General features: G+C 40.3%; 2 protein-coding genes across 9 annotated transcripts in view; both read left to right on the top strand.

The window, feature by feature from the left end:
• The window catches only part of STAU2 (staufen double-stranded RNA binding protein 2), a 329,861-nt gene that overhangs the window by 3,114 nt on the left and 314,204 nt on the right, over positions 1–12,543 (top strand). For 7 of the 8 annotated variants that reach the window (XM_053559242.1, XM_053559239.1, XM_053559244.1 and 4 more), the window contains exon 2: positions 9,115–9,181. The exons of the other annotated variant lie outside the window; for it this stretch is intronic. In XM_053559242.1, the coding sequence (XP_053415217.1) occupies positions 9,164–9,181 (18 nt within the window). In that variant the 5' untranslated portion in view covers positions 9,115–9,163. The remainder of the gene's footprint in view (positions 1–9,114; positions 9,182–12,543) is intronic. 8 annotated transcript variants of the gene reach the window in all.
• Positions 5,296–8,544, top strand: LOC128563299 (monofunctional C1-tetrahydrofolate synthase, mitochondrial-like). Its single transcript, XM_053558647.1, is given in 7 exon segments — positions 5,296–5,340; positions 5,797–6,157; positions 6,248–6,333; positions 6,336–6,383; positions 6,497–6,553; positions 6,555–6,694; positions 6,696–8,544. Coding segments are annotated over 7 exon segments (2,586 nt in total).

Raw genomic sequence — 12,543 nt, 5'->3', positions numbered from 1 at the left:
CCCTTCACTTTACTGCTATTATTTGTAGCTCATTTTCTTTCTTTCTTTCTTTTTTTTTTTGAGACAGAGTCTTACGTTACCACCCTCTGTAGAGTGCTGTGGCATCACACAGCTCACAACAACCTCCAGCTCTTGGGTTTAGGCGATTCTCTTGTCTCAGCCTCCCGAGTAGCTGGGACTACAGGCGCCCGCCACAACACCTGGCTATTTTTTGTTGCAGTTTGGCCGGGGCCGGGTTTGAACCTGCCACCCTCAGTATATGGGGCTGGTGCCCTACTCACTGAGCTATAGGCGCCGCCCCGCTCATTTTCTTTTGTACATTTTGGGTGCTATGTTTGTGATCATTTCTGTGTATAGGTCATGGTAAAGAGAGGGAAAAATATAGATAGTGTGAAATGGAATTTCTTTACTATGAGATTTTTTAGTTTGAGACATACAGAGTATGATTATATACAGGTATTTTTATGCTTTTTCTAGATACTCCACATATTCGATGAGTGTCTAATATCCATAATAATTTTAATGTGTATGTGTGTATCATTTAAAAATTTTGAATAACCTCCCTTCCCCCAAAGTTCTATATAGGAGCCTTGACATTATGTTGTCCTAGAAGTCAAGCCCTTGACTTTGTTATAGGAGAAAATTGAAGAAGACAAGTCTTTTATAACTTTATGTATAGTGAAGAGAAGAGGACTTTGAGCCAGAATGAACTGGGTTATAATCCTAGCAATAAGATTATGAGCAAAAACCCAACCTCTAGAAAAATGACAATAACATCTATATCCCAAGGTAATGAGCATAAAATAATGTAAAAATGGCAAAATACGGCACCTGGGATATAAAATTACTGTCTGATAAATGTTAGTTTCTTTTTTTCTTCATGGCTCTGGCATGTGGTTTTCCACCAGAATAGTTTCATGGGCTCATAGAAAACATTAAAATATATACTGAATTATTTTCTTTACATAAGAGCAATTTTGCAGGGTATTATAAAAAAAGTGGAAAACATTTTTAAAGGTTTTTAAAAATCTTCATGTGTTTTTTAGAGTGAGAAGCTTTGAATTGATATTTAATTTTATGGTAGTTTATAGTCTAAGAATGGCAATTTACTGTTTTTGCTTTTAATATTAGACATTTAAGGGACAATTGCTTATCAGTGTGGAATGGGTGCTGATATAAACAATGTATAAATATTAATTGAATAATAATGACGTTTCATGCACACACAAAGCAATATTTAATCATTGAGGATTATATAGATTTAATTTTGTATAGTTTTTAATTTATCAGATGGGCAAAATTAAGGTAGGGGTTACATTAGCAGTATGTTGCAGGTACAGATTGGACCATTAATTCTTCATGAGCATCATGCCTTTCCCAATTTGTAGTGCCCTTTCTCCATAAACTGCCCTTCCTTTATCATTTACTAATTTGGAATCTGGAACTGCATGTTCTTTTTTTTTTTTTTTTGTGGAGACAGAGTCTCATTGTACCACCCTCGGTAGAGTGCCGTGGCGTCACACGGCTCACAGCAACCTCCAGCTCTTGGGCTTACATGATTCTCTTGCCTCAGCCTCCCGAGCAGCTGGGACTACAGGCACCCACCACAACGCCCGGCTATTTTTTTTTTTTTTGTTGCAGTTTGGCTGGGGCTGGGTTTGAACCCGCCACCCTCGGTATATGGGGCCGGCGCCCTACTCACTGAGCCACATGCGCCGCCCGGAACTGCATGTTCTAATGTGCCTGACTGAATCACTGTAGGGCATTTTTGGGACATGTGAATAGGTGTCTCTAAAAGGACTTCGTTGTAATGGAAATGAACTGTTGTTAGAAACTTTTTTTTGACAGAGGAGGTGGATTTTATTGAACCATGTGTAGTATAAAACTGTTCTGCAGCTGGGTGCCCATAGCTCAGTGATTACGGTGCCGGCCACATGCACCAGGGCTGCTAAACAACGATGACAACTACAATAAAAAAATAGGTGGGCATTGTGGTTGGCGCCTGTAGTCCCAGCTACTAGGGAGGCTGAGGTAAGAGAATCGCTTGAGTCCAAGAGTTTGAGGTTGCTATAGAGGACAACTCTGTCTCCATTAAAAAAACAAAACAAAACAAAAAAACAACTATTGCTGCATTTTATTGTCTTGATATTTTATCAATTTGTTTAATTGATAAATTGAGGATAGTAGACTGGGCAAGTCTTTAAAGAAGTTACGAAATCTTGAAGACATGTGGCCCTACAGGCATTCTGAATTGCCTGTGGTATAGCTGCAAATCATGCTTTTTAAAATTGATGTAAATGTAGTATCACTCAGTTTAAAAATATTTAACTTTCAGAATATTAGCTAGCTATTTCACAGAGTGCAGTTATAAATATACTAACTTCATGCATTTTAATTAACGCAGTTCTTTATAGTATAATTGTGAAGGAAAGACAACTTATTTAAAATTTATGTTCAGTCAGGTGAGATGGTGGCTCATGCCTGAAATACTAGCACTGTGGGAGGCCAAGGTGGGAGGATCACTTGAGGTTAGGAGTTTGAGAGCAAAGCAAGATCCCATCTCTGCTAAAAAGAGAAAAATTAGCTGGGTGCAGTGGTACAAGCTTATAGTCCCAGCTACTCAGGAGGCTGAAGCAGTGGGATCACTTGGCTGAGCCCAGGAGTTTGAGATTGCTGAGGCCATTGTACTCTAGCCTGCGTGACAGAACAAGTCTATCCTTAAAAAAAATGTTCAATTTTAGGTGAATAAGTGTTCTTAAATTTTTTTTTTTTTTTTTTTTTTTTACTTCTTGAAATACCTTTTGTACGTCAGAAGATTAGAACTTTAAAAAAATATACCTCAGTATCTTACTGTACCTGCCTCTTGGAATCAGCCACCAGTGTTACCAAGGAAATACGTACAGGTTTGTAGATAAGCATTTGTAACTTTTACACTAAGTATGAACAAAATGTTCTTTCTCAAGTTGATGAGTGCTTGATAAATAACACTATTAAAAGTAGCCTTGAGAAGCTAGTAAAAGAAGCATCGCTATTGAAAAAGTAAGGGATACTATATCACTGAGTTGCTTTTAAGTGGTTATTCACACTTTCCAGTTCGTTGGGTTCGTATTTTTAGTTATAGCTAGTATACTTCAACACTGTTTATGACCTCATCTTTTAAATAAAGAATGGAAATGTTTAAGTTTCATAATTTACCACTTTGAAGTTCTGATATTATTCATTTGCTCTTGTTGAACAGGAGTATGTTTTGCCTATCTAAATATGTTACTTAATACTTAAAGTACCATAGGAGTATTGAATTTTAGCGTCAAAGAGGATTGTCTTATTTATTGTTTACATTGTGGGCGGCGCCTGTGGCTCAAGGAGTAGGGCGCCAGTCCCATATGCTGGAGGTGGCGGGTTCAAACCCAGCCCTGGCCAAAAGTCACCAAAAAAAAAAAAAAAAAAAAATTGTACCAGCTGGGTGCGGTGGTTCATGCCTGTAATCCTAGCACTCTGGGACGTGGAGGAGGGTGGATTGCCTGAGCTCAGGATTGGAGATGAGGCTAAGCAAGAGTGAGACCCCATCTAAAAATACAGCCGGATGTTGTGGCGGGTATTTGTTTGTTTGTTTATTTATTTATTTATTTTTTTTTTGTGTGTGGTTTTTGGCCAGGGCTGGGTTTGAACCCGCCACCTCCAGCAGATGGGACCGGTGCCCTTCCCCTTTGAGCCCACAGGCGCCGCCCATGTGGCGGGTATTTGTATTCCCAGCTACTCAGGAGGCTGAGGCAAGAGAATCACCTTAGTCCAGCAGTCTGAGGTTGCTGTGTATACTATGGCATTTAACCCCAGGTGACTGAGTGAGACTGTTTCTAAATAAATAAATAAATAAAATAAAAAATTGCTCTAGAATGTAATATCTTGTAAGTTTCTGTGGACTAAAAATCTGGGTGCAGCACAGCTGGGTGTCAGTGGCTCAAGGTCACTTATGAGATGATGGCAGTCAAGCTATTAGTTGAGGCTGTAGTTGTATTTGGAGGTTCTACTGGTAGGAGATTTGCTTCCGAACTTATTCATGTGGCTCTTGTAAGATCGAGATCCTTGTGGCTGTTAGACTGAAGACCTTGGTTTTTGCTCACTGTTGGCCAGAGGTTTCTTTCGGTTTTTTGCCATGTGGGCCTCTCCAAATGGCAGCTCACAGTGTGACATCTGTCAGCAAACCAATGAGAGAAGGTGACATCAAGACTTTTTATAACCTAATCTTGGAAGGGTTTCTCATTATTTCTGCTGTATTCTATTTGTTAGAGGCTGCCTACCACAAGGACTTTAGTTTACTTTTTAAAGATTGAAGGAGCAAACGAAGAAAGAAAAAGACAAAGATTTACAAAGTAATTTGACCAAGGCTTGGAAGGTAATCTCTTGAAGAATTTAAGCTAACTCAAATTCACTAATACTCTAGGCCTAGGCTCTTCATACAACATTTTGTTTTCTTAGGAAATATGAAAATAATTAGAAGGACACTCTTGTAAGAAAAATATTAAAAGTTCTCCAAGTTATTTTGAATTGTAATCAGTTTGTCATCTTGAAAAAATGGTAGCGCAAATATAGGAGTCTGTGTGTGTGTATATATCCAAATTTACTTCTGAGGAAAAGTTCGATATTAAAGTTTTATAGCATGAAAATTTCTATGTAAGTGCTTTTGCTATATATCCAGACTGTTACTTTGTAGACAGTGTTTTTGGGGAGAGGTCTGTTGTAAATATGATTATGTAAACTTCTCATTACAGTATCCTATGATTTGTTTGTTTATTTTGGTTTTTCTCTCTTTCTTTGGCACCTATTTCTAAATTAAATGAAGAAGAGATATACCCGGTGAAAAGAAATATTACCAAGAGGAGGGAGTCAGGTTGAGAGGGAATCAGATTCACATGTAGCAGTGGAATTTATTATGATCATGTCTTTTTTTGGAAAAAAAATTTTTTTTTGGAGACAGAGTCTTCATTGCCTTCAGTAGAGTGCGGTGGCATTATAGTTCACAGCAACCTCAAACTCTTGAGCTGAAGCGATCCTCTTGCCTCAGCCTCCTGAGTAGCGGTGATTACAGGCATCTGCTACAGTGCCCTGTTAGTTTTTAGAGACAGGGAGTCTTGCTTTTGCTCAGGCTGGTCTCAAACTTCTGAGCTCAGGTGATCCCCCTGCCTTGGTCTCCTAAGGTCTCCCAGAGTGCTAGGATTACAGGTGTGAGCCACCACCCCCAACCTTTTTTTAGAAAATTTTATGTGAAGTTTTAATGTGCATGCTATTTTTATGCTGATGGTAGTAGACAAAATACCAGAGAAAAAGAAGATATTCAGCAGGGTAATTTTGCTGTATACTCTTTTCCCTACCACCTGAGAGAATATTTGTGGGTGTGGCATCTTCCTCAGGATTAATTTATCATGTAGAGAATGGGAACAAAGCTGTTTAAAACATGTTTACAGAAAGGGGAATGTACATTAAATATTACTTTCAAACTTTTAGATTTGTTTTTAACAGCTTCAGTTTTGCTGGGATTATTTTAGAATTCTAGAAGTTATAACTAGGGGGAAAAAAAGAATTCTAGAAGCCCAAAGGACTTTGTACAACAGTCTGGATCTGCACTGTCTAGTATGGTAGCCTCTGGCCATGAGTGCTGATTTAAATTTAAATTCACATGAAAGAAAATTAAACATGAAGAATTTTGACCTGACTGATGAGTGAGGTAGGCATTTCCATGAGACAAGGAATAGGAACGTCGAGGGCCTGTGTCTGACTGTCCCTGTGTGAGGGGCCTAGATTATAGATGAAATCTTGAAGATTAATGAAGATATCAGAGTACATGGCCTTGCTCTTCAGATCTCATAAAACTCATTTAGCAACAAAGTCCTCAATGCCTTGAAACATGAAAAAGATGTCGATGGAGTAACAGATAGAAACCTGGGGAAGCTGGTTCCGGGAGATGCTCATGAATGTTTTGTTTCACCTGTTGCCAGAGCTGTCATTGAACTTCTTGAAAAATTAGGTGTCAACTTAGATGGAAAGAAGATCTTGGTCATAGAGGCCCATGGATCTTTGGAAGCTGCCCTACAATGCCTGTTTCAGAGAAAAGGGTGTCTGACAATGAGCTGTCAGTGGAAAACGCCTCAGCTTCAAAGCAAGGAGTGTGAGAAAGGGAGTTAATGCTGATGAAGCACACCCATCATTGGACACAACTGAATATCTTCGATTTTCCTATACGCTGAGCACTAACTTCATGAGGCTGACATTGTGGTGTTAGGCTCACCTAAACCTGAAGAGATTCCTGTTACCTGGATACAACTGGGAGCGGGAACTACCGTTATATCAATTGCTCTCATGACTTCCTGTCAGGACCATACTTGAGTGTGAAATCCTGAAACCTGAACCCTAGGCAGCTCCACCAGAGTGAGCCCTACCCAAGGGTGATGCTGACCCTCCCCTCTAGGAAATGCAGCTTCTCCCAGAATGGACCAACCAGAGGAATGTTGGGTGTGGTTCTCCTGGGGTACAGTTTACTGGACTCATTGAGGAAGGTGACGGAAGTGAGTCTTCTTGCTGCAGCTCTGTGGATTCAGAACATGGTCAGCAGTGGGAGGAGATGGTTTCGCGAGCAGCAGCACCGGAGGTGGAGGCTTCACAGCTTAAAACTTCAGCCTCTCTCCCCTGTACCAAGCGATTGAGATTTCAAGAGGACAGACTCCAAAAGCTGTGGATGTCCTTGCCAAGGAGATAGGATTGCTTGCAGATGAAACTGAAATCTATGGCAAAAGTAAAGCCAAAGTACATTTGTCCATGCTAGAAAGGTTAAAGGATCAAGCAGATGGAAAATACGTCTTAGTTGCCGGGATCATGCCCACCCCTCTTGGCGAAGGGAAGAGCACAGTGACGATTGGGCTTGTGCAGGCTTTGACCGCGCACCTGAATGTCAACTCCTTTGCCTATCTGAGGCAGCCTTCCCAAGGACCGACTTTCGGAGTGAAAGGGGGAGCTGCAGGCGGCGGATACGCCCAGGTCATTCCCATGGAGGAGTTCAACCTTCACTTGACTGGTGACATCCACGCCATCACTGCTGCCAATAACTTGCTGGCTGCTGCCATCGACACAAGGATTCTGCACGAAAACACTCAAACAGACAAGGCTCTGTATAATCGGCTGGTTCCTCTAGTGAATGGTGTCAGAAAATTTTCAGAAATTCAACTTGCTCTACTGAAAAAACTGGGAATAAATAAGACTGATCCAAGTACCCTGACAGAAGAGGAAATGAGTCGGTTTGCCCGTCTCAACATTGACCCGTCCACCATCACCTGGCAGAGAGTGGTGGATACAAATGACCGATTTCTACGGAAGATAAAGATTGGTCAGGCCAGCACAGAGAAGGGCTATTCGCGGCAGGTGCAGTTCGATATCGCCGTGGCCAGCGAGATCATGGCAGTGCTGGCCCTGACCGACAGCCTCACGGACATGAAGGTGCGGCTGGGAAGGATGGTGGTGGCCAGTGACAAAAGCAGGCCCGTGACAGCAGAAGATTTGGGGGTGACAGGTGCTTTGACAGTTTTGATGAAAGATGCAATAAAACCAACTCTCATGCAGACCCTAGGAGGGACACCTGTTTTCGTGCATGCTGGCCCCTTCACTAACATTGCTCATGGCAACTCTTCAGTGTTGGCTGATAAAATTGCCCTGAAACTGGTTGGTGAAGAAGGATTTGTGGTGACTGAAGCTGGCTTTGGTGCTGATATTGGAATGGAGAAATTCTTCAATATCAAGTGCCGAGCTTCTGGCTTGGTGCCCAACATGGTTGTGTTGGTGGCAATGGTGCAAGCTCTGAAGATGCACGGAGGTGGGCCAAGTGTCACCCCTGGTGTCCCCCTTAAGAAAGAGTATACAGAGGAGAACATACAGCTGGTGGCAGATGGCTGCTGTAATCTCCAGAAGCAAATTCAGATTGCTCAGCTCTTCGGGGTTCCCGTGGTGGTGGCTGTGAATGTCTTCAAGACTGAAACCTGGGCTGAGATAGACTTGGTGTGTGAGCTCGCGAAGCGGGCTGGTGCCTTTGATGCAGTCCCCTGCTATCACTGGTCGGTTGGTGGCAAGGGCTCGGTGGACTTGGCTCAGGCTGTGAGAGAGGCTGCGAGTCAACAAAGCCACTTCCAATTCCTGTATGATGTTCAGCTTTCAATTGTGGAAAAGATAAGAACCATTGCCCAGACCGTCTATGGAGCCAAAGATATTGAACTCTCTCCTATGGCGCAATCCAAAATAGATTGTTACACTCAACAGGGCTTTGGAAATTTGCCCATCTGCATGGCAAAGACCCACCTTTCTCTGTCTCACCTACCTGACAAAAAAGGTGTGCCGAAGGATTTCGTCTTACCTGTCAGTAATGTCCGGGCCAGCATCGGCGCTGGGTTCATTTACCCACTGGTCGGAATGATGAGCACGATGCCAGGACTGCCCACTCGGCCCTGCTTTTATGATATAGATCTTGATACAGAAACAGAACAAGTTAAGGCTTGTTCTAAGTGAAAAGATTGTCAGGACCTGATTCAGGCTCCTGAAACACAAACTACTACTTACCTTTTTGCTGTATTTGGAGAAGAAAGTGAATTTGAAATGTGTCTCTTATGCAATGTTGGAGAAATGGTTCAATGGGCCAAAGATTTCTTCTTTTTTCAAGTTGATTGTTTGCTGCAGAGTACAGCGTTCAGCAAAAAGACCCCCACCAAGTCTGGAAGAAACTAATTTATTTTCTGTTGCTGCAGAGTTTACATTATTTCTACCGCTTACACTTTAGAATGTTTATTTTATGGGGACTAAGGGATTAAAAGAGTGTGAACTAAAAAAAAAAAAAAAAAAAGAAAATTACACATTTTTGGTTGCTTTAGCCATGTTTCAATACTTAGTAGCCATGTATGGCTAGTAGCTGTTGGATTGGGTAACATAGTGTAGAACATTTTCATCATCATCGAAAGTTCCATGCTGATCTGGATCAGTTACATTTTATATTTGATTTTTATCAACAACATGTATTTAAGATGCTAGTCATTGAGGTTGCCAATTAAGTTGAACTTTTATTTCTTCATTTTCATTTTCCAGTTTCTGGAGCCGTGAGGGGATACAGCAATTTGGTCAATATTGTCTTAACATGCTTCAAATAAATCAGGTGAGTTTGTGTTAAGGCATTTCATACTTACAAGATGCTTTGGCTATAAATTGTGAAACATTTAAGCTCAGCCTTTCTATAATTGTAACCTGACCACCACTTTTTAGAGATGTTACATACTATATAATCATTGGAGACTGTGTAGGACAAGTTGCTTAAGGATAATAGCAATCATTCTGAAAGTTGATACCTGCTCAATGTGCAGAGCAAAAGGTTTGTCTGTTCTTGATGTCACATCCCTCTAGGACTTGTGTTCAGAATGCTATGATCATGATATGTTGTCAGTAGGTGGCAATTCTGCAGACTCAAAGAATTTCTAGTGACAAATCTTGAGAAATAGCTGTGTCAGTGTTAAAGAACGGTTCCATTCTAGGACACTGCAAAGGGCCAGAAGGAAGTGCTCTGCTAAATAAACTGTAGCATATAATACCTTGGACTCACTGAAAGAAGTATTTTTCTTATTTTTTTGGTATTTCTCCAAGAACTTGATACATTTAATTTTACCTTTTTTGAACAAGTAGAACATAATTGTAGTATTAGAACATACTTTGTGGGCGGCACCTGTGGCTCAGTGGGTAAGGCGCCGGCCCCATATACCGAGGGTGGCGGGTTCAAACCTGGCCCCGGCTGAATTGCAACCGAAAAAATTGCAGTCCCAGCTACTCGGGAGACTGAGGCAAAAGAATCACTTAAGCCCAGGAGTTGGAGGTTGCTGTGAGCTGTGTGATGCCACGGCACTCTACCCAGGGCCATAAAGTGAGACTCTGTCTCTACAAAAAAAAAAAAAGAAAGAAAGAAAATATTTTGTTTTATTTCAAAAGAAATGGAATTAAACTTTCTTCTGTAATTTTTTTAACTTTGTTTCAATTTATAATATGATTAACAAAAGTAATCCCAACATACAGTTTCATGCACCTTCCCTTAGAAAATCTTCTGCAGTTCTTGTGCATCACATACCATCTCTAGGCCAGTGACTTCTAAGTTTATACCTGGGCTAGACCTTTATTCTGAACTCTAGACACACGTAGCAATTACCAACTTGATCTCCTAACTTGGATGGCTTTATATATCTCAGACTTAATGTGTGCCCAAGAAATAGTCCACTGTATTTTGCCATGTATAATGCATACTTTTTTTGCCCAAATTTTTGAGGGAAAAATAAAGATGTGCATTATATAAGGGTGTAGTAGTAATGGTGTATCTACATAAATATTTTTAATTCTTTTGTTTATGCTTATGTGTTAAAAGTGTAACTCCTTCTTGTATCATAATATGTTAAAAATAAATGTTAAAATTCCTTTATAATACAAAAAGCAGGTGCCTAAATATAAACAAATAAAAATTTGAATTAAAAAGTTAAGAAGGCTCCGTGCCTGTGGCTCAAGCGGCTAAGGCACCAGCCACATAAACCTGAGCTGGCAGGTTTGAATCTAGCCCGGACCTGCCAAACAACAATGACGGTTGCAACCAAAAAGTAGCTGGGCGGGGTGGCGCCTGTGGCTCAGTGAGTAGGGCGCTGGCCCCATATACTGGAGGTGGCGGGTTCAAACCTGGCCCTGGCCAAACAAACAAACAACAAAAAAAAAACTGCAATAAATAGCCGGGGTTGTGGCAGGCACCTGTAGTCCCAGCTACTTGGGAAGCAGAGGCAGGAGAATCACTTGAGCCCATGAGTTGGAGGTTGCTGTGAGCTGTGATGCCATAGCACTTCATCCAGGGTGACAGCTTGAGGCTCTGTCTCAAAAAAAAAAAAAAAAAAAAGAAAGAAAAGAAAAAAAGTTAAGAAAAATATTTCTTTTCTGAAAGTTTGGGCCAAAAATGTGGGTACACATTAAACATGGGAGCTCACTTATACATGGCAAACTATGCTATTTCAGATATACTGGACTGTTTCAGCTCCTGGATTGGGCAAGGTTGTTGCAGCTGCAGGGGTTTTGCACAGAGTATCTCTATCTAGATCTCTCTTCTTCTCTGTGTTTGGCTCACTTGACTTTAGGTGTAGTATATATTCTCATACCACCCTGCTCTCTTGTTTAATGCCATCATGACCTTTGCAGTTGTAACCAAATACGTAATTATTTGTTTGACATCTGTCTTCCTTGCTAGAAGGTGTAGACAGTGATGTTGGTTGTTTCTTTAATATCTCCAGGTCCTAGAATAAATAATGTAAATAGTTTTCACAAACTATTTGCGAGGTGAATGGATAACAGTGCTAGAGTTGTCACTAAAGCAAGGACATCACTATTCTTTTCAACAATAGTGACATAATTGTGTTGTCAACTTTGGTGTGTGATGCTTGTGTTATACAAATGCAATTAATATAAAATCTCCCTTATGCAAAGTTTTCTTTGATTTTTCTCTTGTACTTTTCTTTTGTAGCAAATCAACTCTTTTGCAACTTCCTTGTGTAAAAAAATTTGCTTTCATCAAAGACATTAGTAATAGTGTATCATCTTAAAGGAATCTTAAAGTTATATGTGCTTAGTGCTTTCTGTAGTCTCACAGCTGCTGTCAAATCCCTGTGGAAGCATTGATGACTCTTTTCAAGACCTGACTTGTGAAGTGTGTTGTAGGTGTGAAGTTGCCACTAAATGACTATCCGCATATACCTTCCATTAATCATATGGCTGCAATTAGAATAATTTGTTTCATATTTTATCATTGGCAGATGGAAACAACCATTTGTTTTATGCCAGCCAACTTCATTGAAAATTATAGTTTATGGATTAGTTAGTTCTATTAAGGATGTACTAACTGGCTATGTTGCAGGTCATGTTGAACAAGGCATTGAAGACAATTCCTGGGCAGTGTCCTGCATGGGCACAGCAACTCCTTAGGCTTTGGCTAGAAATTGTACACAGTGCCTGAAGATGTACATACTTAACTTACAGAAGTCAAATATCCCTTTTCAAAAATGCTTGGGGACCAGAAGTGCTTCAGATTTTGTATTTTTTCAGATTTTGAAATATTTGTGTACTGATTGTCCCAAGTCCAAAATTCCAAAATCCAAAATGCTCCAATGAGCATTTCCTTTGTCTTGTTCAAGGTGCTCAAAAAGTTTTGGATTTTGGAGCATTTTGGATTTTGAATTTCAGATTTGGGATGCTCAGCCTTTAACAGAAATGTTAAAGACTCATTTAACATATAGATGCTAGGCTAGAATCACTGAAGGATCCCCTCTTGTTATTGATTGTAGTTTTTTCCTTCAAAATGTTCAAGTCTGAGAAAAAGACTTTATTCAATGTAAAGTTGAATTTTCAAACTTAGGAGTGATTTTCGTCTTTTACTATTTTCTTGATGACTGTCTTTTTATGAAAATGAGGGTTCTCACTCAAGATAAATGTTAATAGCATAGAAAGGGG

The sequence above is a fragment of the Nycticebus coucang genome, chromosome 13, assembly GCF_027406575.1.
Source record: "Nycticebus coucang isolate mNycCou1 chromosome 13, mNycCou1.pri, whole genome shotgun sequence".
NCBI classification, from domain to species: Eukaryota; Metazoa; Chordata; class Mammalia; order Primates; family Lorisidae; genus Nycticebus; species Nycticebus coucang.
The sequence above is the reverse complement of the archived record's forward strand: the minus strand, read 5'-3'. Positions and strand labels throughout refer to the sequence as shown.